Source organism: Mirounga leonina, unplaced genomic scaffold, assembly GCF_011800145.1.
Source record: "Mirounga leonina isolate KUSES-001 unplaced genomic scaffold, KU_Mleo_1.0 Mir_165, whole genome shotgun sequence".
In the NCBI taxonomy this organism is placed as follows: Eukaryota; Metazoa; Chordata; class Mammalia; order Carnivora; family Phocidae; genus Mirounga; species Mirounga leonina.
Genome location: NW_023270415.1, coordinates 78,215,397 through 78,239,784, shown reverse-complemented (window position 1 = coordinate 78,239,784; position 24,388 = coordinate 78,215,397). Strand labels below are relative to the sequence as shown.

Below are 24,388 nucleotides of genomic sequence, written 5' to 3'. Positions count from 1 at the left end.
GGGGGCCCTGGGTGCTGCGTGCCGGGAGCTGGGGGCGCTGGGTGCTGTCATATTCCACAGAGGGATCGTGGGTCACATTTGCTCATCCATCTCTCTGTTTTCTCTTGCCTTCCTCAGACGTGCTGTGCCCCAGCGTCCGAGTGGAAGGAGACCGCTTTAAGCACACCAACGGTGAAACCAAGGAAATCACAGGTGAGAGAGAGAGGGCAGCTGCCGCCTAGCTCTGCTGCGCTGTTTGCTGGGTCTGAGCGCAGCCCTCCCTGACGCAGGGCTGGCCTCCCTGATCTGTTCACCGACGTCTAATGGAACGGCTGGAGCTGTGAGGGCGGTAGCCCCCATCCACGAGCTGCCGAACTGTGAACGGCAGTAGCATTTCCATCTGGGAGTTGGCAGTGACCCTATGGGAGTCTCTAAATAACACATCAGAACAAATGAGTTGGGGGATGAGTAAGCGAATGATCGGTGGAGTGAGCAAATGAGTGGAGAAATCGATGCATTCGGGGTGAGAGCGTGAATCAGAGCTATAAATACAGGACGGAATGATGGGAGAGAGAGAGAGAGCAGAGACACTTGGCTGCAGACCCTGCAGTAGAAATAAACCCCACAGAGCCCCTTCCCAGCCTGTCCCCGCATGATGGGGTAGACAGGTAGTTGGCAGTGGCTGAGGAGGCTTCCCACCCTCCTGAGAGCCATGAGTGTGGGAGTAGGGTTTGCTCCTCCCCGTGGCCTACCTCCTGCCCCTGCAAATCTCAGGGGAGTTTCTTCCACCTCCAGGACACCAGCCCTGCTCCTGCCCACTGTCTGAGGGGCCGGGGCCCCTCCATCTGTAGCGCTGGAGGGGGGTCTGCATCCTCAGCATGGAGCCAGGGGGTGTCAGGAGCAGATGCTTTGCAGGCGCTGTCTGGGGGATGCTGTCCTGGTCCACTGCCATGTCAGGGTGCCCCGGCCCACAAGAAGATGCCTGCATCTGCATGTTTGTGCTTGAGGGATATTTCTAGAATGGTAGAAGGCTGCCCTGCCTGCTCACACAGCAGATGAAATGTGTCCTCGGGATGGACTCAGCCCTCAGGCAGTTTCTTGGGTGAAGAAACAACCCTGGTTCTACTGCCCTTTTGAGGGGGATTATTCCGAGGTCCACGTTTGACCCCTTCCCTGGCGTTTCCCGGTGGGATCCAGCTGCAGTCACCTGCTGGGGCGGCTGGCTGAGTGCCACACGCTTTGTAACTGCTTTTCCTGCCTGTCCCCAACGCTCAGTCCCCCATCAAGCCCCTCCCAGGTCAGCAGTTCTGGAGGGACCCAAAAGAAGGTGGAGTTAGTCGCCTCTTTTCTCCCGGTGGAGCACCTGGTTTGTGTGGTTGGTTCTCCGTGAGGACCTCTCACTCCCAGGGGTTCTCTGTCAACCCGGGAGATAAAGGTGACCCTCATCCTCTTCCCTTCCTTAACGCACTTACCTTTCAGGGGATATCTTTATAGCTGAGTAGCTCTGCCCAGGGTGGGGCGAAGCTTCTGGGCAGTGTGACGTCATTGCTCCCACTCTCTGCTTCGGCAGTCCCCAGCTAAGCACAGCTTCCACTGAAGTCGCTCTTCAAAACAAATTCCTGCTTGCTACATGGTCCATATTTGACTCTGTGAGCAGCAAATCCCTCAGAGCAGCGTCTCATTATCTGGTGGTGTGTGTGTCCACAGAAGGCAACAGAGGTGACAAGAGTGACATTCATACCCAAAATGGTAAGAATCGACACTGAGCACCTACGGTGTGCCAAGCGTTGTGCCCACGTGCTCTCATTCAACCCGGATGAGGTATGAGAGGCACAAGTCTGTATTTTATAGTTGGGGAAACTGAGGCATGGGCACATGCGGTAACTTGCCTGAGTTTCTGGCAAGTTGCAGAGCTGTGAATGAATTCTTTCGTCTCTGCTCCATGAGAAGGGTCCTGCTGACAGGCTGTCTGGTGATGGATGGAGGGGATCAGATTCCTCTGTTAGGAATCCGGCGTGTCTGTCTGCACCGTGTGGCGCCCTGAAATCTCTCCTCCCCTCTGTGGGCTCCGAGGCTCCCAGGAAATAATCACAGGGCCAGGCAGGCATCCATCACGTGGCACAGATGCCCTGTTTGTGCGGCGTCGAGCTCCCGGAGAACCTGCGGGATCTGTCCTCTCCTTTAATTATCACCAGCCTGGAAAAAAAGCCCCAGCTGTGTGGAAGCTGGAGGGGGGGTTATGGAGAGATAGAGTCTCAGACTTGCCAATTTAAATGCAGTTGGGTAATTGGAATGGCTTTTATTCTCTGGGAAAAATGGGGTTGCCAAAAGCCTCATTTCCAGGCATTCCCTCCAATGACTTCGGGAGTTTTTAGGGCTTCCCAGGCCAGGACAGCCAGCAAGGGAAGAGAGCAGGTGATTTGGAGGCATACGTCCTAGCCTGGTACTGCTCCCAGCCTCCCAACACCTCCGAGGCTCAGGTTCGCTGCCTGCATAACTGTGCGTGCCACGTCCTGTTTCTGAGGATCCCTCTCAGTGCTCATGACCGAGTGTCCTGGAGTTTTAGTGACTGCAGGTGTTACACAACTTTCTGGGAGGTTAGCGGTTTGGCGCTGGGCAACATGCTAGGCTCCGAGCAGCTCTGAAACATGGCCACAGACATTCTGGATTTTTCTCTCTCCTCCTACCTGGGCTCCTGCATCCAGATACTCGCTGAGGCACGCCCCTTACACCTGTCAAGTGGACTCTGGCCCGAGGCCTCCTCTGCTCTCTCCCCGTCCCATCCTGCCTTAGCAAGTCCAGCCTCCCTAGTCTCCCTGTCCTGCCTCCCTGCTGCCACACTGACCTTCAAAATAGAAACAGGACTGTGTTTCTTTCTTGCTCTGAAGCCCTTCCATGGTTCCCCATTGCCTGCAGAAGGACACTCAGACTTCGCTGTGTGGCCGACAGAACCCAGCCGGATCTGCCCCCGCCCACCCCAGTCCCAGCCAGTGTTCCCCTGACCGTGGCTCTTGACATCCCAGAATAGCCAAGATTCTCAGAAGGAACCTAGCTGACCCGAACCCAGTGACCTGTGCACATCCAACTACCTTGGATGCCCTTTCTTCCTCCTCTGTTTGCCCACCTTTTATTTGTTCTTCAACTCTGGGCCAGGCCCTGCCTCCTCTGGGAGGCCTCCCTGATTGCTCCTCAGCTGGACGAGGGAGATATTCCCTGTGCTCCTATACAAGCCCTGTCATCCCCCCTCCTAATCATTCAGCCACAATGCTAACACTGCGTATGTGTCTGCTTCTCCCTAGCCACTAAACTTCTGCGGGGCTGGGATTTTGTCTGTTCGTTATTGGGATCCAAGCCACCAACAGGCATCCTACCTTCTCTCCTTCCCTCTTTCTACAAACTGTGCTGCAGACAACCAAGGTTCCTGGCTTCTTCAGGGCTGGAAACATGAATGAGATCAAATCGCTCACCATGCGATGAGGAAGCAGTCCCTAGATAAGGGACTTAGCCTTCGCCAGACCCACTAAAGACCTGGGAGAAGCATCGTGCCTGGAGAGCCCAGCAAAGCTCTGTCCCGGGGAGACCATGGGGGAGAGCGCCCAGTGGGCGCTGGCGTGGAACAGGTGCAGCCAGCGGACTCAGGGCCATGGCTGACGGTGTCCCTGATGCCACCTGTTTCAGCTGACTCCGTGGTTTTGGGGAGGTAATCCTCGCAATTCCTGCACTAAACAATTGCTTCCTTATTTCAGGGTGCCTTGCATCAGAGCTCATTTGCCTTGGGAGCATTTTTCATCTTCTTTCCAAGCCTTCCTTTTATTTCCTGCAAGCAATTCATCTTTTCTCTCCGTGCCCTTTGTTGCCCCCTTGTTAATTGCTTGTTGTTCAAAGTTTTGTCGTGTTTAAGTCTTTGTTTGTAGTCACTGTTTCTATTCATTGAAAGCAATAAAAGTGGAACCAGAAAGCAGGGCATATGTTTGCTTTTTTAAAACTTAAAAAAGGACTTCTCCCACGTATAACTGCGTGAGGGAAACCGAGCTCGAGGTGGCAGTGTCTAGTGACAGTGGACAGAGCTGAGAAGTAGAGGAGCAGGCCCCCTTTGCTGTTCTCACTGCTCACTTGTCAAGGGGAAGGCATCGGGCACGTGTCCACTGGATCGTGAGCTCGCTTTCTGAGTAAGAGCCGCCGCTCCACGAGAGCCTCCAGGGCTGATGTCCATGCGAGGCCTCGGACAGACCTGCCCACGGTGGCCACCCTACCCTCTGTACGGAGGAGAAGGGAGCTGTGGGGGCCGTGGTAGTTGCACCTGCGCTGTGGAGCTGCAGGCTAAGGACAGGGATGGGGCCCGGGGTGCTGACTGAGATGCTCTTCTCTCCCTTAACTTACCTGGGGCAGCTTCTCTTGAGCAACAACCTGCACCCCTCCAACCTCACCCCCTCCCCTACAGGAGGCAGGCAGGAGAGTCAGAGAGTGTCACAAATGGGAGAGCCCATAGGCGCCCACCAGCGCCCAGCCGCAGGAGATGCCAGGTACAAGCACGTGGTAAGTGCAGCCCTGCCTGCAAGAATGTGCCCAGTCCTCAAGGTGGCAGCCTGCGAGTTGGGCCATTATCCCCGCCTCCTCGGCAGAGGATGCACAAGGATACCACCCGTGTGCGTGGCCAGTGCTGGGCCAGCTTTCGGACCCAGGACAGACTGTCTCCAAAACCTACTCTGCCTGGAACAGAATCTGAGCCCAAACAGGCTCTACACACTTTACAACTTGGTGTCCATTCCATGGAACCTCCAGAGTCTTCTCAGCCAGTCTCCCCATTCCCAGCCCCCACCCCCCAGTGCTGGGAACTTCCCAGCACTGCCAGGCCATGTCCAGGGACAGGGCCCCAGCACATATGGCAGCCCTGTGGATCTTCAGAGGGTCTCTCGTGGGGCCTGGTCAGTTCTACCAGCTGCCCCTAGCTGGGCCCGCTGGGCTCTCTGAGGTGTTGAGCCAGAGCTGCAGGAACACCTGATGCTTTCTGTCCCCAGGTGATGCTCAAACCACAGGGCCCAGTCCCTGCTCAAGGGGGCTGTGGCCGGGCCAACAGAAGTGCCGAGGGGGAGCTGAAAGGAGAGCGCTTCTCTCCTTGTTCTATAGCAGGTGTCTCCCAATATCTTGTGCCCCCGACCTGCTACCTGGGGGGAGGGGCTCCCCGGGACCCCTCCTTGAGTGAGGAGGTGGCTGCTTCTTGCCACATGCCCGATCCTCTGTTACCAAGTGATAGCGGTGGGGCTCTGTGGGGAGTGGCAGAGATATGGCCAGGGTATGAGCCTCCCGTGATGGGATTTCACAGAGGATGTGGGTCAAGGAGGTCCCTTCGTGGTCCCCAGCAAGGGCTGGTGGTAGGGATGGAGCAGCTGCCCGGGGCCGTCTTCCACTGTACTGTCCTGACAGCCTCACAAGGGATTATTCCCTCCACCTTCCCAGTAAAGGGAACAGACTCAAGAAATCAGACAACTTCTTCAAAGTCATTCAGTGTCTTTGTCCTTTGGCCAGTATAACAGAAATTTCATGGACTGAGTGGCTTATAAGCAACAGGAATTTATCTCTTATGGTCTGGGGGCTGGGAAGTCCAAGACCGAGGCACCTGCAGATTTCGTGTCTGGTGAGGGCCTGCTTTCTGGGTTGTTGATGTCCTTCTTCTTATTTTCCTCAGATGGTGGAAGGGCAAGGGAGGTCTTGGGGTCTCTTTTATAAGAGCAGTGATACCATCCATAAGGGCCCTACCTTCATGACCTAAGTGGGACTTGACCTATGAGTATTTGGCCTTCTAGGTGCTGGGTGCTCTCTCTTTTACACAGTCTTTTTACGGTAAAGGGCATGTGCCAGCCTGAAGTTGGCTGGAAGAATAGTTGCATGAGTTTGTGCAATGGGCCAGGCCTGGGTCTGCGGACAAGGAATGTGGTGGCGCACTCAGCGTCCTGAGCATGTAAGCCAAGGGACGTGGCCTTGCTCAGCCTGTGCCCCGCTCAGGCCTGCTGAACCCTCCATGGCCCATATAACATGGTTGATGTCGGGGGGGATGTGGAGCGCCCGCCCCTTGGAGGAAACCCCCATCTCTGGAGGGGCTGGATCATTCGCCCTAGGGCACATGAAAAGCTTGAAGTGTACGTTTTTCACCCATGAGGAAGCTTCTGGATTCATGTTTTCTATCTTAAGGACTAAATATCATTGAACATTATATCATGGATTTCATTAATTAGCCAGAGTGTGAAATGCTATTTAAAATGACATAATGGCAACTCTTAGTCATTTTCCAGAATGAAATGAGCCCAGCATGGTGAGGGGCTAGGAACTCCAAAAAGTCACTCAGAGCTCCAGCCTGGCAGAGCCTCACAGTGCATACAACCCTCCTGGACCATGGCAGGCTCTGTTCTGGGCCGGGCGCATCCTCTGTTCGTGTGCAGTCCCAGGCCTGCTTCGCTCTGCCTCTGCCTGCAATTGCCCCTTATCTTCTTGCTGTATGTTTGCTTATTTCTGGACCCCCACAAGGGCACCAGTTCCCCAGAACCGGGATTTCGTCTCTCCTCCTGCTTTAAGTGCTGTGCTCACACATGCTTGGCTCGGAGCAGGCTCTCAAAAACATGCATCAAATGAATAAAGGGCATCTGTGGGCAGAACTTAGTGGTAGAAGAGGCTGTAATCATTATAATGGGAAAATAATCAATATGAAAACTATTCGGTGGGTTCCTGTATGTTACACACTATATGAAGAGCTTTGTATCCTATCATTCAAGCTTTACCACAATCCTATGAGGTATATACTGAAGCAACCCCCTTTTTACAGATGAAGAGACCGGTGCTCAGAGATGTTAGGTAACCTGCGTAAGGCCACACTGCAAGGACCTTGTGGTCAGGAGCACAGCCTAGACGTGTCCATTCTACCACCCAAACTCTCAGTCAGTGCTAACCTTTTCTGTCCCTGTTATTTCTTACATGGGGCTTGGAGTAGCAGAGAGGCTCTCAAGAATGTGTTGAATGAATAAATGATCTTTTAAAGCAAAGTTTAGTGGGATGTCTTCATCATCATAACATGAGCCCTGCCAGCTCAACTCTTACTTGCATGACAGTGCCTTAGAAAGTTAGAGATCCCAAGAATCTTCCCAAAGTCTCATGGGTTAGGTGTCGCCAGGGCCAAGAGTTGTGTCAGCCCTGGGGATGCAGAAACGAGTGAGCCCCCATGCTTGCCCTCTGGTGGTTTCCCTTGAACCTGTCTGAGCTTTCTCATTGCCCGGGGGACACGGTTTGGGCCAGTACGCCACACTGTCAGCCTCGGGTTGAGTGCTGTGCTTGGGTTCCCCTGAGAACTGGGTGTCCCGGCCTGTGGGACTCAAGTCCAGACCGTTTTGTAGGGATGTGGATCGGGATGTGCTGGTGGGATTGGTAGAGCAGGAGTGATAACCAACCGGCCGGATCACCGCCCTCCCCTTACGATCAAATGGTCAGTGCCAAGGATCCCACAGGTTATGTAGCCGGCCCAGCGCCACACGTGCATGTGCTTGAGCTGATCACACCCTCGCCCCACCAGCACCCCGAGCACAAAGGTCATGACTTTCCCATCACAGACATTGCCAGTGCACACGAGGTCCTCTCTTAGAGCCAAAACAAACCAGAACCAAGGACCTGCCAATGAATGCAATATCATTCAGGTTTTTTCTCTCTGACCTTTCCCTCTTTAAAAGCGTGAAACTTAAAAGCTGCCAGCCTATAATCCAAGCAAAATTCACGTGAATTTCAGGACTGTGGCCACAGGAGGGCAAGCCCTCAATGACCACTCTGCCTGCAGAGCAAGCCAAGTGTTCCCGTGGGGGTTTCCGGAACACTGGGGCAGCTCCCGCCACTCACCCCAGCTCTTCTCTTTGACAGGTTTTGACCTGATGGATCTGTTCAGTGTGAAGGAGATCCTGGGGAGGAGAGAGAACGGGATGCAGAGCTCCTATGTCCGGATGGGATCCTTCCCTGTGGTGCAGAGGACAGAGTGAGTGCTCCCTTCTCTTCCCAGACCTGCGCTGGACGCCTGGCAGAGGGCGGGAGGGAGGTCGGGCAGAGACCCGTGGAGAGCAGCGGAGGCTGCTCTGTGCAGGGGTTCTGGAGTAGAGGATCTGGGCTCGGGGTACACTGAGTCCTTCTGAGAAGGTTTGGGCCAGTATCTTCAGAGGTACTGGCCCACCGAGGCCTTCTGAGAAGGGATTTCTATACGGTTCCAACTTGGTTTTGATGGCAAAACACTGGGAACAAAATCAATCCCAACAGAACTCTGACATTTCAAGGAAGAATAGTATCCTTGTAGTTTTTCAAGCTTTCATATGTATGCACAAATACACAGACAGGTGTAATTTTAATGTATAGGTTAATTTTGTTCAGAATGGGAAGGGATGTCGCTTTCAATATTAACTTTTTTTCTCACATGTGTAATGTCTGTCTAATGGGCCTTTTACACACCTAGTCTAATGTATTTCTCACTACAGTAAAGTGAGGTGAACATGGTACTCCTCTCATCATTTATGCGGTGTGACATTTGAGACTCGGAACGGGACAATAATGTGTCCACCATCTCGCACGCAGTCTGTAGGAGGCAGAGGTTGGCCCCAAACTCAGGTCTTCCAGCCCCACACCCTTGGTGTTTCCCACTGTGATCTTGTTATCTGCTGTGTTATTTGTGGAATGGGTTAGATCGGGCCACTTTGGTTTCCTTTAGATATTCTCTGTTAATGACCATTCCCCCTCCTGATTATAATACCTTTTTCTTAAGCTATATATGTGTGTGCTTATACTTATATGTATGCTCTCAGAAAAAGCCTTAGTTTCTCTCTCTTTATCTAAATATATATAGAGAAATATAAATGCAGATTTGTAGATCCATGCTATACGGACCTAACTATATGGATCCATCGGTGTTTATCTAGGTATATGTATGTCAAACGTGCACACATATGTGTGTGTTATTTCAAAGGTATAAGAAAAAAGTGCGTTTGGACAAAAACAGTCCCCTGGTTTGACTCATTAATGAAATAAGAAAAATGAAAGGAAATAAGAAAAATGAAAGTATCTACTGTGGCTACAAAGTGTGTGTCTGTGTGGAGAGCCTGGTGGGGGGGCCCGTCTCCGTCCAGTGAGGGCAGTGACCAAGGGCGTCCCTCAGTCTTGCGAGGGCCCAGCACCGAGGGATGGACGCTGCCCCTAGGGCCTGCATGTGAGCTGGGTGATAGGTCAGCTCGGAGAATGACTTTGAACAACAGGGCCCACACCCAGATTAGATTGGGAGCCGAGAATCACAGAATGAGGGCCAGTCTTAGCTCACAGGTTCGACAGCCAAACCAAGGGTCCCAGAGGGTGTGCGAGTCGGGAACCAGGAACCCAGACGCCTCCTCACTTCCCTTCCCAGCTTTCTGGCCAGACTGGCTTCCACCCCCTCCCAGGGAGAGATCAGTTGTACATTCCTCAGGCAGGTCCCTGCCCCCAGAGCAGGATGTGGCCCCACCGTGGCCAGGTGCCTCGGGGTGAGGGTGTCGATGGTTAAGAGGAGAGCGCTGAGACAGGGCCCCCTCTCTGTGCGGGTCTCTGTCCAGACACTTAGCAGCCAGATTGTGTCCTGTTAACCCGCAGACCCTGGCTGCCCTTGGCTACCCCGTGAGGATGCCAACACCTTCTTTGTAACTCCTGGGAGGAACAGCTTTCATTCTGAGCGTGCGGGGGAAAGGCAGGTACAGGACAATCTGGGCAGGGGGCCACACTGGGCAGGGACGCAGGGCTCTGCTCTGTGAAGATGGGAGGACGTCCTGGGGTGCAGGGCAGGGGATCAAGCAGGATGAGACAGAGTGGCTGGGCCCCGCTGAGAAGGAGCCAGTGGGGAGAGGTAAAGAGGGGTACACTCAGCTGCACTTGACCCGGGAAGTGGGGGGGATGGGTGGCAACTCAGCATCTGCCATCGATATTGTCAGATGGGGATGGTGGAGACACGGAAGCGTACGCACCCTGTGGGGGTGGACTTGAAGCTCAAGGCAGGGGAACAAGGAAGGGACCACAGCATGGGTCTGCAGAGGGTCACATTGAGACCCCGGCCAAAGGAGAGGGCAGCAAAGGCAGGAGAGAAGGTGGATTTGAGAGACGTCTGGGAAGGAAAACTGGCAGGACTTAGTGACCCATAGGGCACCTAGGCTTCCCTTGCGGCCCCTGCTCTTCTTGCTAAGCCCACTGTCCTCCGTCTCTGTCCCCCTCCAGGGATGTGTTCCCCGAAGGTTTGCCTGATGAGTACGCTTTTGTCACCACCTTCCGCTTCCGGAAGATGTCTCGGAAAGAAGACTGGTATATCTGGCAGGTCATCGACCAGTATGGGATCCCGCAGGTAAGGGTAGCGTGCTGTGTCTCAGGGGCCAGAAGCTTTCTGTGTCCTTCTCGTGGGGCCGGCGGCACCTGCCATGTTTTCTCCGTGGCCTCCGTCCCGGGCCCAGGAGATCAAGAGTCCGGTGTGTGAAGCCCCAGGGATGCTGCGGGTCCTGTGAGAGATGCAGCTTCTTCCCCTGAGGGTAGTCCAGTGCCTGGCGCTCTGGCGAGCCGGAGACCAACTTCCTTCCTGCCCCAGGGATGCTTGGCCTAACCAGGAGGAGGCGGCCAGCTCTGTTGTCCCGCAGCCTATGCTCTGTTTGCGGTGTGACCGGCACCGCTTCGTGATGTAGCAGAAGAGACTCGCTCGGGGTCAGCAGACCTGGGTTCCCATCGTGTGCCTACTCCTTTCTTGGTGTGGCCCTGAGACATGTGGGGTTAGCGTTCTGAGTCTCGACATTCCTAGCTGTCACATGGGAACAGCAGAGCTGCCGTGAATGGTTGGGGACGGTGGGGTGAACGTGTCTCTAGAGCGTCTAGAAAGTGCCTCACACATGATACGGTCTTGTTACACCTGACGTCCTTTGTTCTTACCCTGAGGGAAGTTCTGAGGCCCTGTCTGTGGCCCTCAGGTGTGTTTTGGCTCTGTGTCCCCACAAGGGTGGAGCAGTCCCTCGCGGCACGCAGCCCAGTGGGGAGAGAGGGTCTCAGATCAGAGTCATCAGCCCCACACGTTGGCTGGAGTCGCAAGCAACACTACTTCTGTGCTCTGCCAAATCCCCGTCCCCTGGTTCCAGGGTTTAGGGACTCTTTCTGTCTTTGTCATTACCCTTCTTCCCTTTGGAAGACATGACTCACCTTGAGCTGAGGGATACAGACTGTTTTCACTGGAGCTGAAATGCAAATGTGCTCAAGCAATTGAGCCGCGGGGACCACACGCATGGGCCGCAGCCAGGGAATGTTACCCTCCACGCAGCGAGCCGTGCGCCCCGGTGAGAGCCGGACTCGGACGCTGCATGGGCTCGTCCACACGGCCCTGCTCTCCGTAGGGGCGAGGGATGGGCACCTCACACATCAGAGCGCATCCCGTCCCCTTCCCAGCCTGTTGCCATCTCGTGGGGGAGGGGGGGTGAGTACAGGAGGTGAGGCTTCTGCCTGCGCTGTCACGAGCGAGAAAAAGGAAGAGGGATTTGAACACGGGGCGTCGGGCTCCGAGTCTGTCTGTTACCCACCATGCTCAGCTGGCTCCTGTCTCCCGCCGTTAGTCCTATTGAATGATTTTTCCATAGCACCCCTGGTCTGATTGAGACGCAGCCTGACTGCTGAGTGCCCTGATTTCCTGAGTGTGGGAGGCTGGATGGGACAGACGAGGTTCTTCTCCAAAGGTCGTTTTCCTGGAGGGCACGCAAGCCATCCACCTCCATCCACAGGCACGCGGGACTTGCTTCTCCAGTTTCTCAGGGGCTGGTGCAGTGGGATTGGGCACCAGCCATGCATTCTTGCGGGCGAGCCCCCACCCCCTTGTCTGGGTTCTCTCCCCTCATGGCATTTGCAGAGCTGTGTGGGCTAGCCGTCTGCCATGCATGTCTGTGCCCTCCCCTCCGCCTGCCGGAACGAGCCGTGGGCTGGGACACGACAGAGCCAGGCAGAGACAGCCCACCTAGGGGGACGTGAGGCTCATTTTCAGAGGCACCTGGCAGTTCGATTTCATTGAGCAAAAGCCTTTGTGGAGTGCTCTTCCCTGGTCCTCTGATGGTGGCCACTTCCGTGGCCCCGGGGAAAGTACTGGCTAGACACAGGGAAAATGGAGAAAGGCCTGCGGGAAGTGATGTGTGTTCACAGCATCCCCACGCATTCTGTCAGGCCTACCGACCTAGATCTTCATATTCATCGCCGCATTTAGTATTTACAACCACACTCGAAAGTTGGCCTTCTCTCCATTTGTCACTCACTCATTCCAGATACCATGAAGGGACAGGAAGGAGGCAGGTTCGGCTGGAGCAGAGCATGGGGGGTGCTCATCAGAGATGAGGCTCGAGAGGTGGTGGTGGGGCATTGGTGTAGGGCCTTCTGCTGGACACCAGGCTCTGGGAGGCAGGCTGGTCCAAGAAACGAGAGGACTAATTCAGAGACTATTGTAGTAATAGAAGCAAGAGATGATACTGACCCAGACTGGCAATAATAGTTAAACTGGGTAGAAATGATCAGATTCTGGATGTCTTTTGAAACTAGAACCAACAGGATTTGCTGATGGATCTGAGCCATGAGGCGCCTTCCTGAGGCCCCCAGCCAGCACCAGTAGACAAAGGACTCAGGCCTGCCGGGTGCTGTCCCTCGCTCTGTGTCCTGCTAGAAAAATGTCCGTCTGCAGGGAAAGCCACCTGTGCTCATGAGGCTCCCTCAGTGGTCTGGGGACACGGGGCTCAAACGGGAAACAGAAGACCACGTTTAATAATAGAAGTATTCGGGTGTGTGCATTGGAAGTGCACGAGGTTACTGGCCAGGGGCGCATAGTTTTCTCTCTTTACCCACACCACAGCTTATCAGCAGGCAGTGCAAGTAAAAACAGATCCTAGCCCCCCCTCCGGTTGTACTGAGGTCACGGGGGCCCAGAAAGAGAAATCAGAACCTGGGTTGTGTTATTAACACTGTGGCTGATGCCCGGCGGTGCACGGCGGCCTTCCTTGAACTGAAGGCTCTCGTTCATTCACTCATTCATTCATGCAGTGCCTTTTTAGGGGTTGGCACCATGTGTTGGGTGTGGTCCTCACCCTGGAAGAGAGGAACTAGCGAGATGAGGTGCCCCCTTATGAGGACGGGGCAGGGCAGGCAAGAAACGGGTGAACAGAAGAAATGAACCCTGACCAGGCACGTTGAGAAAAAGTAAATGAAATGAGCCTGGGGATGTGAGAGCAAGTGAGTGGGCTAGGGTGAGTCATGTGTGCGTGCCAGAGAAGGCTGCCCTGTGGGGATGCTTTTGGATTTATTTGCTTATTTTGTTATAGCTAATACTTGGAGTAGCACGCAGCATCTGATGAATACTGTGTCAGTGTTTTACATATATGCTAATTCATTTAATCCTCGTAATGACTCTGTGATGTAGGTGCTGTCGCTGGTGCCCTTTTATAAATAGGGAAATAGTACAGAGAGGTTAAATGACACACAGCTCAAAAGTGACTTGCCAGTTTGAGTGTAGATGCGCCCTAGACAGATTATGTTGTTAATCCCCATACATTACATCATTAGTTCTAGATGAAGTGTTCCATGATTCATTGTTTGTGCACAACACCCAGTGCTCCATGCAGAATGTGCCCTCCTCAATACCCACCACCAGGCTAACCCATCCTCCCACCCCCCTCCCCTCTAGAACCCTCAGTTTGTTTTTCAGAGTCCATCATCTCTCATGGTTCGTCTCCCCCTCCGATTTCCCCCCTTCATTCTTCCCCTCCTGCTATCACTTCTTCTTCTTTTTTTTTTTTTTAAGACAGCCCCAGTTTTTGAAGAGTGTTTTAAGAAAGTGGCCAGAGTTAAGGTTGCTGATAAGGTTAAGCGTCAGGGTTAAGGAACCCAGCAAAGCGTATCGAGGTATCTTGGGCTAAGCGACAAGAAGAAGCTACTACCACCTGAGGCCTGGGTGGCCAGGACAGGAGGTGGTTGGTGGTTACTGGAGACCATGAGTTCTGGAGCCAGGAAGGACAGAGAGTCCCCAAAGGGCCAGAGTGTGTGGGGGGACACAGCCACCTAGAACCGCAGAGAAGCAGGGAGGGGTAGGGAGAATCAGCCCTAGGACCCTGTCCTCCTGCCTACGGTCTCCATTCCGTGGCCTTCCCATGGGCCATGCTGATGAGGTGCCGAAGGACACAGGAGCCCAGGCGGAGCCCTTAAAGCCCAGGCAGAGCCAAGGCAGAGCCCTTGAGCATCCAGATTCGAGGCAGGGAGCTGGGCAGGGAATAGAAGGTGTTTAGTGAGTACCATGTAAGGGAGGTAGAAATGAGCACCTGGATGAGAAAGTGTTCAATCATTCTTTTATTTATTTATTATTTATTTATTTATTTGACAGAGAGAGACACAGCGAGAGAGGGAACACAAGCAGGGGGAGTGGGAGAGGGAGAAGCAGGCTTCCCGCCAAGTAGAGAGCCCGATGCGGGGCTCGATCCCAGGACCCTGGAACCATGACCCGAGCCGAAGGCAGATGCCTAACGACTGAGACACCCAGGAGCCCCCAAGCATTCTTTTATTCCAAGAAAAACAAAAGTAAAACTTTCTTCCAGGGTTGCGTAGGCATTTTGCAAAGGGCAGGGGGTCCTCCAGTGAGCAAGACCCATTAGTCCCTGCCGCCAAGGAGCTTTATCCTACTGGAGCTTCAAGGTCGTCCTCACGGTTGGAGACAGTGCGGGCTGGGACGGGGTCTCAGCCTGGTCCCTGGCATCTGGTCAGACATGGCCTGTTTTGCCGGGCCAGGGTTTTCAATGACATGGAGACCAGTTGCGGTTTCTCATTGGGCTTGAGACTCAAGCCCTTCTGCACCATTTGTCTTGCAGACTCACAAAAGTGCCCCTACTTCATAGACCCCCAGGCATGGGGTTGTGTGTGGCCCCTGGATTGGTGTCTGAGCCCAATTATCCCATCTAGTGCAGGTGCTCAGAACAGCCTGCAGGGTAGTATTGTTAGCACCAAGGCTGAGGAGGGAACCGAGGCTTTATCCAAGGTTGACCAGCGGTGAGGGTCACGGCCAGGATGTGACTCCTGATTCCGCAACCTTCTCCCCTCTTGCGCTCTCCCGCCTTGGTCCCATGCAGCTCAGGGAGCCTGTGGTCCTTTGCTCTCCAGGTCTCCATCCGGCTGGACGGCGAGAACAAGGCAGTCGAGTATGATGCCGTGGGTGCCGTGAAGGATGCTGTCAGGGTGATCTTCCGAGGCCCCCGGGTCAGTGACCTCTTTGACCGGGACTGGCACAAGATCGCCCTGAGCATCCAGGCCCAGAACGTTTCCTTGTACGCCGACTGTGCGCTGGTGCAGACGCTGCCCATCGAGGAGAGGGAGAACATCGACATCCAGGGGAAGACGGTGATCGGCAAGCGCCTTTACGACAGCGTGCCCATCGATGTGAGTACCGGGGGGCCCTCCGCAGCCAAGGTCCTGGTGTCACGGGGGGCAGCCTCGGGAGTCGGGTATCCCCAGGTCCCCCTCACGGGTCTGTACCATTTATCAAGACAGCACCTTGAACTGCCTTAGGAGGGAGGACCCTGACTCAGAAACCATACTGGACGCTGGAGTCACCATCCCTCGTCCATGCAACCGGTCACTGATCACATACATTGAGCATCTGCTGTGTGCCAGGCACTGTGCTCGCAGTGGGGACGTAGATCTCCATACGTATTTGTAGGTAGGGGGGTAGAATTACAGAGTTTTCTGTACATTTAAATAGAGGCTTTTTGTTCTTCTCTGATTGTAGAAAATCTGGCAAATATAGAAAGTATACGCAAAATAAAATAAAGTCTGCTTGTAAGCTCTGCATTTACCGTGCATCTGGAACCCGGGGTTTGTGTCCTGCCTGACTCTGAAATGTGATGGCCACTTTGGGCCCTTAATTGGGTTCTTTTAACCCATTGTATGGAGTCTGGGGGCTTGGGTGTGTCCCTTTCTCTCCCCTTTTTGCCCACGGCTATAGCTGAGCATCCACTTTGCATCCAGTACTGGGAATCCCAGAACCTCTGATGTTTGTCAACAGAATACTGCTCCCACTTCCTGTTTCCTGCTGGGTTTCTAGAATTAAAACAAATCCTAATGAAGTATGTGGCAGGAGAATCAGTGAATTCCTCAGCCTGTCATAAATCTTGCCAAAGCGTGGGCTGGGGCACTTTTAACCACAAGGTCTGGTACCTTGGACATGGCACGAGCACCACAGCTCACCTGTAATCCTCCCTGGGACCCATAGATAGCTCTCTGCCTCACCTGGTCCTCACCTGGTCCTCACCAGGTCCTCAGCAGGTCCTTACCCAGCTCTGTGGGTGCTCAGCACCACCCCCACTTACAGCACAGGAAAGCAAGTCTTGGGATTGGGGTCCCTTGACCAGCTGTCATGAGAGAGAAGCAGGGCCAGGACCTAAACCAGATTCTAAGCTCCCTGCACCCCCTAGCTGGTTACCCTGCTGTCACCAGAGAAGGGTCACCGAGCTGCAGATGGTGGACCCTGGAGGGAAGCCGGGCCAGGGAAGACCACCCAGGTTTACAGGGTACGTAGGCCTGAGCAGAGGTCGCCAGGTGGAGTGGGAGCCAGAGGGACGTCAGCAGGTGGACTCCCTGGTCGGTGGAGGGAGGAGGGGAGAGGCAGGAGCAGGGTGGCAGGGAAAGGGGCCCCTCTGGCTCCCAGACCCGCTCACCCCACCTGGGAGCACCTCTGCTGGGCCTAGGCTGTCTGTGCTCTGTCCCTGACCCTGCTCCTCTGCTTCGTTCTTCCCCATCCCTGTCCCTGCAGCCTTGCCAAACGGCCCAGCTGCTGAGTGTATGTGCTCACTAATGCAGAAAGCAGGACCCTCTCTTCAAAATGGGCCTTGTTCAAAAGCACGATTGTGCATTTTGTCATTTTCTCCTCTGTCTTACAGGAAATAGAACAGACAGATGAGTGGAACGGTTAAGTGTTTGTAGCGAGCCAAGTCAGTGAGGCAGGGAGTCATACCCCTGGGGCACGTCATACAGCCAGGAGGATGAGGCCAAGCGGCCGACCACCTGCCCCGCCAGCTCGCTGGGCCAGTCCAAGTGCAGCACAGGTCAGCCCGAGAAGGGTAGAGGGAGGTACAAGGCCATGGGCACTGAGCATCAGTGTTTAGTAAAATAAGCATCCCTCCTTCCACTGGTGCAGCTCGAGTTCCCTTCAAAAAACATTTGTGCATGCACGCGTGCATCCATCCAACCGTTAATTCTGTGCTCTGGGCCTTCGCCATGCACCAGTGGTCCTGCTGCTGGGGCTCCTGTGGGAGACGAGGAAAGAGAGCCCTTCCTGCAGAGTTCATGTGCTAGTAGGGAAGCAGATTTTAGAAGTAAACTAGGAAGCAAGGGCGTCTGTGGTCCGCGTGCTGCAGACGTGCGGGGTTGCGTGCAGAGTGACCAGCGATGGGGCCGGCGCTCACGTGGTGGTTACGGAGCCGGGACGTGAGAGCAGCAAGTATGGTTTTGGGGGGTGACTAAGAGCTTGCTGGGTTTTCCGGGACTTTCCTAGAAATGGAACCACACATGTGGGACTCTGTGAGGTCAGGCGTCCTAGAATAGGAATGAAGAGAAACACACCTGGAAAGGCAGCAGAGCCAGGCCCTGGAGGGCTCGACTGTCCTAGAGGGGGCCTGGGCTTTATCTGCAGACTGTGTGTGTGTGTGTGTGCATATGAGTGTGCGTGTTGGACACCAGAGCCCTTGTAAGTTACACTAAGGGACTGTGGTATTCAAGGGGGTGATAAAGGCACATTTTTACTTTACAAAGTTGACATAAGCAACTGTGTGGAGATGTCTGGAGGGTTGGAAATGGGGCACTTTCCGGAGACTTTCGGGGCCTGTCGTGAGAGCACCCAGGAAGGGACTCTAAGAAAGCACAGTCACAGTGCCTGGGGGCAGAGGTTTCAGAGGAGACTCAAGAACCAGCGCCATCCGTGCCGGCAAGCCTGTAGCCTCCAACCTCCTCGCTCTTGGGTTGTCCCTTCTAGAAGGGGGTGTGTAAGCAGGAGATGTGTAGGCTCCCCTGAAGCTCAGCCCAGGGAGGGACCCCGAGGAGAAAGCGGGGCCCGACCCCTGCGCGGGCCTACTGGAGGCATGGAGGCTTCGGGCTGCCAAGTCCTCCAGACTCACTCTGACCTCATGTCCCTTCCAGTTTGACCTGCAGCAGATTGTGATTTATTGTGACTCCAGACACGCAGAATTGGAGACTTGCTGTGATATCCCCTTGGGCCCGGTGAGCAAACTCCTGCATGCAGAGGTGGGGAGGAAACGGGTCCTTGGCCTCCAGAGGGACGGGGGTGTCCAGGTCCTAGGAATGGGCATTCAGGGGTCAGAGGGTGCCCACCCTCAGAATGTGGTCTGAGAGGAGTCCAGTGACCATCTGGGGCTAGGGCTCTGTTTCCTGGGCCCCCAAGATGTGGGTTGGGGGCCAGGCAGGTCTCCCTGGGGGGCTGCCGTGGTCCTGGTCTTATCTGACACCACCAGTCTGCAGGACGAGCAGTGGGGCCCGGCTCTGGGGAGGAGAGGCCGAGGCTGGCAGCATGGCCCTGGGAGGGACAGACCATGCTCAGTGGATGGAGGCCTGGCACACTGGGTTGGTTGGCAGAGGGGAGGAGGCGGCTTGCAGGCAGGACTGGAAAGAGCGAGAAAACCCAGAGTTTTTCCCCTGACCCTGGACCTCTCTGCATCTGCCCCCTTTCAAGGCTCTCCCTCCCCAACTTCTTCAATAAACCCCAGTCCCGGGGCTGCTTGGAAGGTGGTCTTAGTGACAGAGCCTGCTTCCCAGGGCAGAGGGGTGACGTCCACACACGGTGCTCAGTGGCCCTGTGCCCAAGACATGGTGGTGGAAACCCCCAGCACTGGGGGTTTGGAGTCAGATGGGCCTGACTGTGGGCTGAGCAAAAGAGAGGTCAGATGAGGGCCTGGACAACAGAGGGAAGGGAGGCGGGGAAGTGGTGATGGTAGGGAAGCATTTCCAAGCACCTGTTGGGTGTGAGACAGTGAGCTGTCCCATCGAATCCTCCTCACTGCATCACAATGGACGCATCCTTGTCCCCATTCTGCAGAGGGTAACACTGAGGCTCAGAGGGGTTTGTGGTTCCTGCAGCCGCTGAGAAGCCAGCGACGTGGCTGAGAGCAGGTTGGCCCAGGCCCTTCTGACTCCAAGGCCTCAGGAGCCCAGGACCTGCCGCCGGGCATGACCCAACCTCTCCTCCACTCAAGCTCAGGCTTCTTGGGTTCCTGGTCCCCTTGCCTGCTGGGGAGCTGTGCTGGGTGAAAAGCCAGGTTCTGACCTTCTGACTCACTGGGATTTCCTTCCAGTGCCAGGTGACCGTGCTGACGGAGACTTCACTCCTGCCCCAGCAGCCTCCCACTTCCGGCAGTGAACAGATCGGGTTTTTGAAGACCATCAACTGCTCCTGCCCGGCTGGAGAAAAGGTACCCCCAGCAGTCTACCCTCAGACCCCAGCCTGGAGCCCCCGAGCTGAGCAGAGGAGGTGGGGATTTCTCATCATGCACCAGGGTGGCCAGGGCAGGATGGCCCTGGACTCTGGGGGACTTGCAGGACAGGGAGTCCTTCTTGTTCCTTCAACCTCTTGTTTCTTAACGTTCCACCTCTGAGGAGGGGAGCCCTCAGACCCATTAATGTTTTCCTGGAGTTAATGTATCCCCGAGGTTTTCCTGACCCCTGCTGCTATCTCTCCACTCATCAAAACAGACCTGGTTTGTGAATAAGACTCCAAGGAGGTGACATACAAGTAGGGTTGTGTATACCTAGTTTCTAATGTCCAAACTAGTGTTTCTGCGAACACCACCAGCACCATCCACTAGCCTAGATTTAGTGTCTCATTGAGTGCCCGAGGCCTTTATCTGTCCTGTTTTCCTGTAGACCAGTGGCCTTTTTGATAAGTAAGAAGAAAGAAGTCTTCTACTGTTTGAGCAGAACAAGTTAACCAAACACACAAGGATGATAAAAAGCAGAGCTGTGCTGGGGAAGGTCCTGGGGGGTTCTGCCAGAGCCCACAGCCCGGGGCCTTGCCCTGAAGCCTGCGGTCATATCCCCTGCTGTATCTGCCCTCCCGGCTCGGGGCCAGCATACAGGAGGGGTTCAGTGGCTCTGTATGGGGCTGGGCAGACAGGAAGGAATGTGAAATCACAGTGGAGTTCACTGGAATGGACACACTTCCAATGCACATGTCCTGGCTGGCAGGCTCCCTCCCCCCACCACACCTTGTTCTTCTTCCCCTTCCCTCCTTCCTTTCTACCCAGAGAACCAGACCTGGGGAGACAGGGAGCCCCCAGGAACTCTCAGTCAGGTGAGGCTGCCAAATGCTGGCCCAACTTGCTGAAAGGAGCCAGCTCAGCCTGGCTGTGAGCTGAGGTTTTCTCTGGGCAGGGGTGAAGGGGAGGTACCTTGGCCCAGTGCCCGCTGGGTTAGAATGAGACACGTCAAGTAGGGAGCCAGGGTGAGCACCCAGGGCTGGACCTCTTTCCCTCCCCTGTCCCTGGGTTTTGAATAAGAACCCCAAAGGAGAAGGCTAACTTGTTGTGAGGTTTGGGTACTAGCCCCTGTGTGGACAGACTGCTGGGGTGGTGGTCAAAGCCAGTTCTGCCCCGGCCAGAATTTTCCCTGAGCCAAGCTGTGCCCTGGGCGTGTCCCGCCAAGGCTCCTGTGGCCCCTGGCATGGGGGAAGGACCCCTGGGAGGGAAGTCTAGACTCAGGAGTGTCTACCTCCTGTTCCCATGTATCTTCCCACTCAAAGACCCCCAGGCGCTCCCCTCCCACCCCCACCTCCACCACACCACCCTATGTGGTCACAGAGGGTCCCCAGTTGTCGTTCTAGCACCATCTCTCTCCATGTTGCTCCCCCAATTTCCAGGACACCAAGAACTACTGGTTTCTTGGAGGGGTCACAACCTTTCTTGTCTTTGGGTATTTGCATATACAGCATCTGCTTGGACCCCCTCGTTTATCTGGCTCATGCCTGCTCTTCTCTCAAGATGTCTCCAAGGAATGTTTTCCTGAGCACCTTGTTGTCTATGTGATTTCCCCCCTCCCTTCCTCCAGTCCTCCCTCCCTCATTCCCCATGTGGCCATGTACCTGCTATTTCCAAGACCCCATGACCCATTCCTCTCCCTGGGCTGCCATCTACCATAACAGTGATCACATTGAACTGAAAATGTCTACCTCTTTTTACTTCTGTAAGGTAAGTTCCAGATACAGAGATTGGATCTTGTATTTTTAGCCACTGATCGTGTCTAGCCCAACGTTATTAAATAGTGGTTGAACTGATGGATACGTGGATCAGGGTGTGAAGGATGATGGGCGGATGGTGGCAGGACAGCTGGTAGGGACAGATAAAGGAACACACCCTCTCTTGCGGGCAGGACAAGAGCTCGCTCTTCAAGATGATCAATCACCTTACAGATTCTCAGCCTCAAACTCTGGGGGGCATCACCCAATAACCCATTCCTTTATTCCCCAACCACCCCTTCTATCTGACAGTAAACAATAAGCACCCACTGTGTGCTGAGCACTGAGGGTTTTTTTTGTTTTTTGTTTTTTAAAGATTTTATTTATTTGACAGAGAGAGACACAGCGAGAGAGGGAACACAAGCAGGGGGAGTGGGAGAGGGAGAAGCAGGCTTCCGCGGAGCAGGGAGCCCGATGCGAGGCTCGATCCCAGGACCCTGGGATCATGACCTGAGCCGAAGGCAGGCGCTTAACGACTGAGCCACCCAGGCGCCCCAGAGCACTGAGGTTTTAAGACACATAGCACGTGATCTTCAGAAATGCTTCAGTGTGCGGTCTGGCTACCGCACCCAGGAGAGCAGAGGTGCGCCTAGCCCAGGGTGCTTGCACTGGTGGGTGCGAAGGGGGCCTCTTCTGCCTCCCACACGAAAGAGGTTCAATAAGCTCCTCATTAAATAGGGCTGGCCTCTGTCTCGCCATCTTCAATTGCATAGACGATGTGGCACATGGGGGCGCAGGAGATCTGAGTGTCCTCTCCTGGGAGGAGGCCACGGGCAGACTTGGCTTCCAGTGGTTTAAATCTTGGATTCAGTTTACAGAAAACTTCCATTATTCTCCTAGGTCAACGTGCCTCTTGGGTCCATGTTTCCATCTCTAGACCCAAACATGGTTCGTGTGAACTGTGTACCAGACATTCCGATGGGCACTATGTGGGGTCAAATACACAAAACATTATTTACCTCCATTTGCGTGTGTAAATGACATCTATGAATGCGTTAAAAAAACAAACTTGTTCCTGAACTGGCTGAGTACACAACCGCAGCTGGGCTGTTTCTAGTGATGAGTGGTACGCACACATAAATGGATATGGTATCGCTTCCTTTTCACTAATGTGGTGAGATTTACACGTGGACGAGTGTATGAACCGTGTTACATTGGTTTTTAGTGTGGCAGTATTTACACGCACCCACAGCTTAACAGATCAGAATTTTCAATCTGGAAACTGGATCTTTTACACAATCAGCATGTCTGTTAGCAGGTGAACGATGGTTAGAGGTAGGTTACAGACATGCGTTGCTTTGGTGTCTAGTGACTAGTAACTATGGGAACCTTTAACGGGCCACTTGATAGTTTGACCTCCAGGGGTGGCAATGTCAGGGAAGAAGTGGCCCACGGGGTACCATCTTGTTTGTCCCCGTCTTTATTCCACCAACAGCCACATAGAGGTGACACCAAAGTGTCCCATGGAGTTCAAGAAGAGTGGTTCTTGGCTCCAGGAAACCTTGTCCCGCTTGCTGGCCATACGTGGCTCATTCAGAGACTGGCTTAGGGGCCTGTGGAGGGGTAACCGACTGCTGAAGGCAGAGGGCGTGGGGGAATTAACTAGAGTCTTACTTCTTGTTTCTTTTGTCCTTCTTCCTTTAGGGCGAAAAGGGCTCTGATGGCCCCATGGGACTCCCCGGCCCAAAGGTCAGTGCAGGCGTGGCTCAGGGTGCTTTGGGGCCCATGTTTGCCTTTGCTATGCTCCCCACGTGGAGGCGAAGCGTCGTGCTAGATGACTAGTCTGTGGTGTTTGCTTCTGAGCCAGTGGTGTGAAGTCCGGAACCTCTGTTTCTGAAAACCTGAGCTAGAAGGGGTTGGGTGAGAAAGTCCTGGCTCCCATCCCATTTGCTCCAATGGGTTAACCTCTCCGTGGTTAGCTAATTCTGTGTCAATCCTTTTAGTCCTCTATATTCCAGAAACTTTGGGGCTGGGGCTTGTAAGAGTCTGTTTAGAATGCACGTAAGGTTTCTTTAAGTTGCATGAAATTCTTTCGGCACAAATTTTCTGAACTCACTTGTTGCTCAAAGCCAGGTGCCTCCTCGAGGGGCCCCGCTCCTCAGTCATGCAGCCACCTCTCTGTCTCCATCCCTCCTTAGGTTATTAGCATTTACAGAGCTGGACAGAGCTGTCTTCTCACATCCTTAACTTTGGTCTCAGAAAGCTGAGACCCAGAGAGATGAGAATTGCCCGTGGTCACACGGGCGGGTGGAAGATGTCAGCATGATCCAGAGGCCATTACCTGGTCTGGTGTTTGAAAGAGGGGCTGAGTGTGGTGGTAGAAACACCCTGAGGTGATACCTTTCCCTTCTCTCTCTCTCCCTCTCTCCCTTCTCCCCCTTCTCCTCTCTGCCCCCACTCTGCTGGGCTGGGGAGCCTGGACACCCACACACATACCCCTGATGGGATCCCCTCCCCTGGTGCCAAAGGAGAGCAGCTCGGGGTGGTCCAGAGTGCCAGGTGGTCCTTTTGAGAAGGAGCACAGGGGTTCCTGCCTCACTGAGCACCCCCTGGGCAGTAACCTCAGCTTCTCGGCTGTCAGAGGGAAGAAGAAAGCAGAGGTGTCCGGGGGTTTGTGGAAGTGTTAAGTGGAGAACATTTGTCTGAGGCAGTGGTTGGTTCCTGGTTGACCGTGTCATGCTGTGATTGGACAGATCCAGGGTTAAGAGGTGACCTTCGCAGGGAGGACAAGGCAGGGGGAGGGAATGCTAGGGAGGGACTTGGACTCAGCCACCTGGACACCAGCCTGGCTGCCTCGGAGATGATTTGCAGTCCTTGCCCTTCGGCCCCACAGGTCAGATTGTCCCAGCCCGAGATTAAGACTCCAGGGAAACAGCTGTGGCTCCCAGTGGCCCCATTTACCCAGATACAGCTCAGGTCTGGTCAACAGTCGTGGTGTGGTGACTCCAGGTGCCAGGGCCCATTCTAGTGCAGGGACGTTACAGTGAATGAGAGAGCCCTGTCCCCAGTGCTCACAGGCTGGTGGCAAGAGAAGAGTGACAGAAAAGAGTGGGATCCCCTGCAGGGAGAGCCAGGGTGGAGGGGCCCCGGGGT

The 24,388-nt window shown here is 54.5% G+C and overlaps 1 protein-coding gene across 1 annotated transcript in view; it reads left to right on the top strand.

Moving 5' to 3' along the window:
* COL22A1 (collagen type XXII alpha 1 chain) overlaps positions 1-24,388 on the top strand; it is a 226,482-nt gene that overhangs the window by 28,198 nt on the left and 173,896 nt on the right. Inside the window, exons 3-9 of the mRNA XM_035012273.1 lie at positions 118-192; positions 7,876-7,987; positions 10,231-10,354; positions 15,163-15,438; positions 18,193-18,273; positions 19,362-19,478; positions 22,940-22,984. Coding sequence (XP_034868164.1) covers positions 118-192; positions 7,876-7,987; positions 10,231-10,354; positions 15,163-15,438; positions 18,193-18,273; positions 19,362-19,478; positions 22,940-22,984 — 830 coding nt within the window. The remainder of the gene's footprint in view (positions 1-117; positions 193-7,875; positions 7,988-10,230; positions 10,355-15,162; positions 15,439-18,192; positions 18,274-19,361; positions 19,479-22,939; positions 22,985-24,388) is intronic.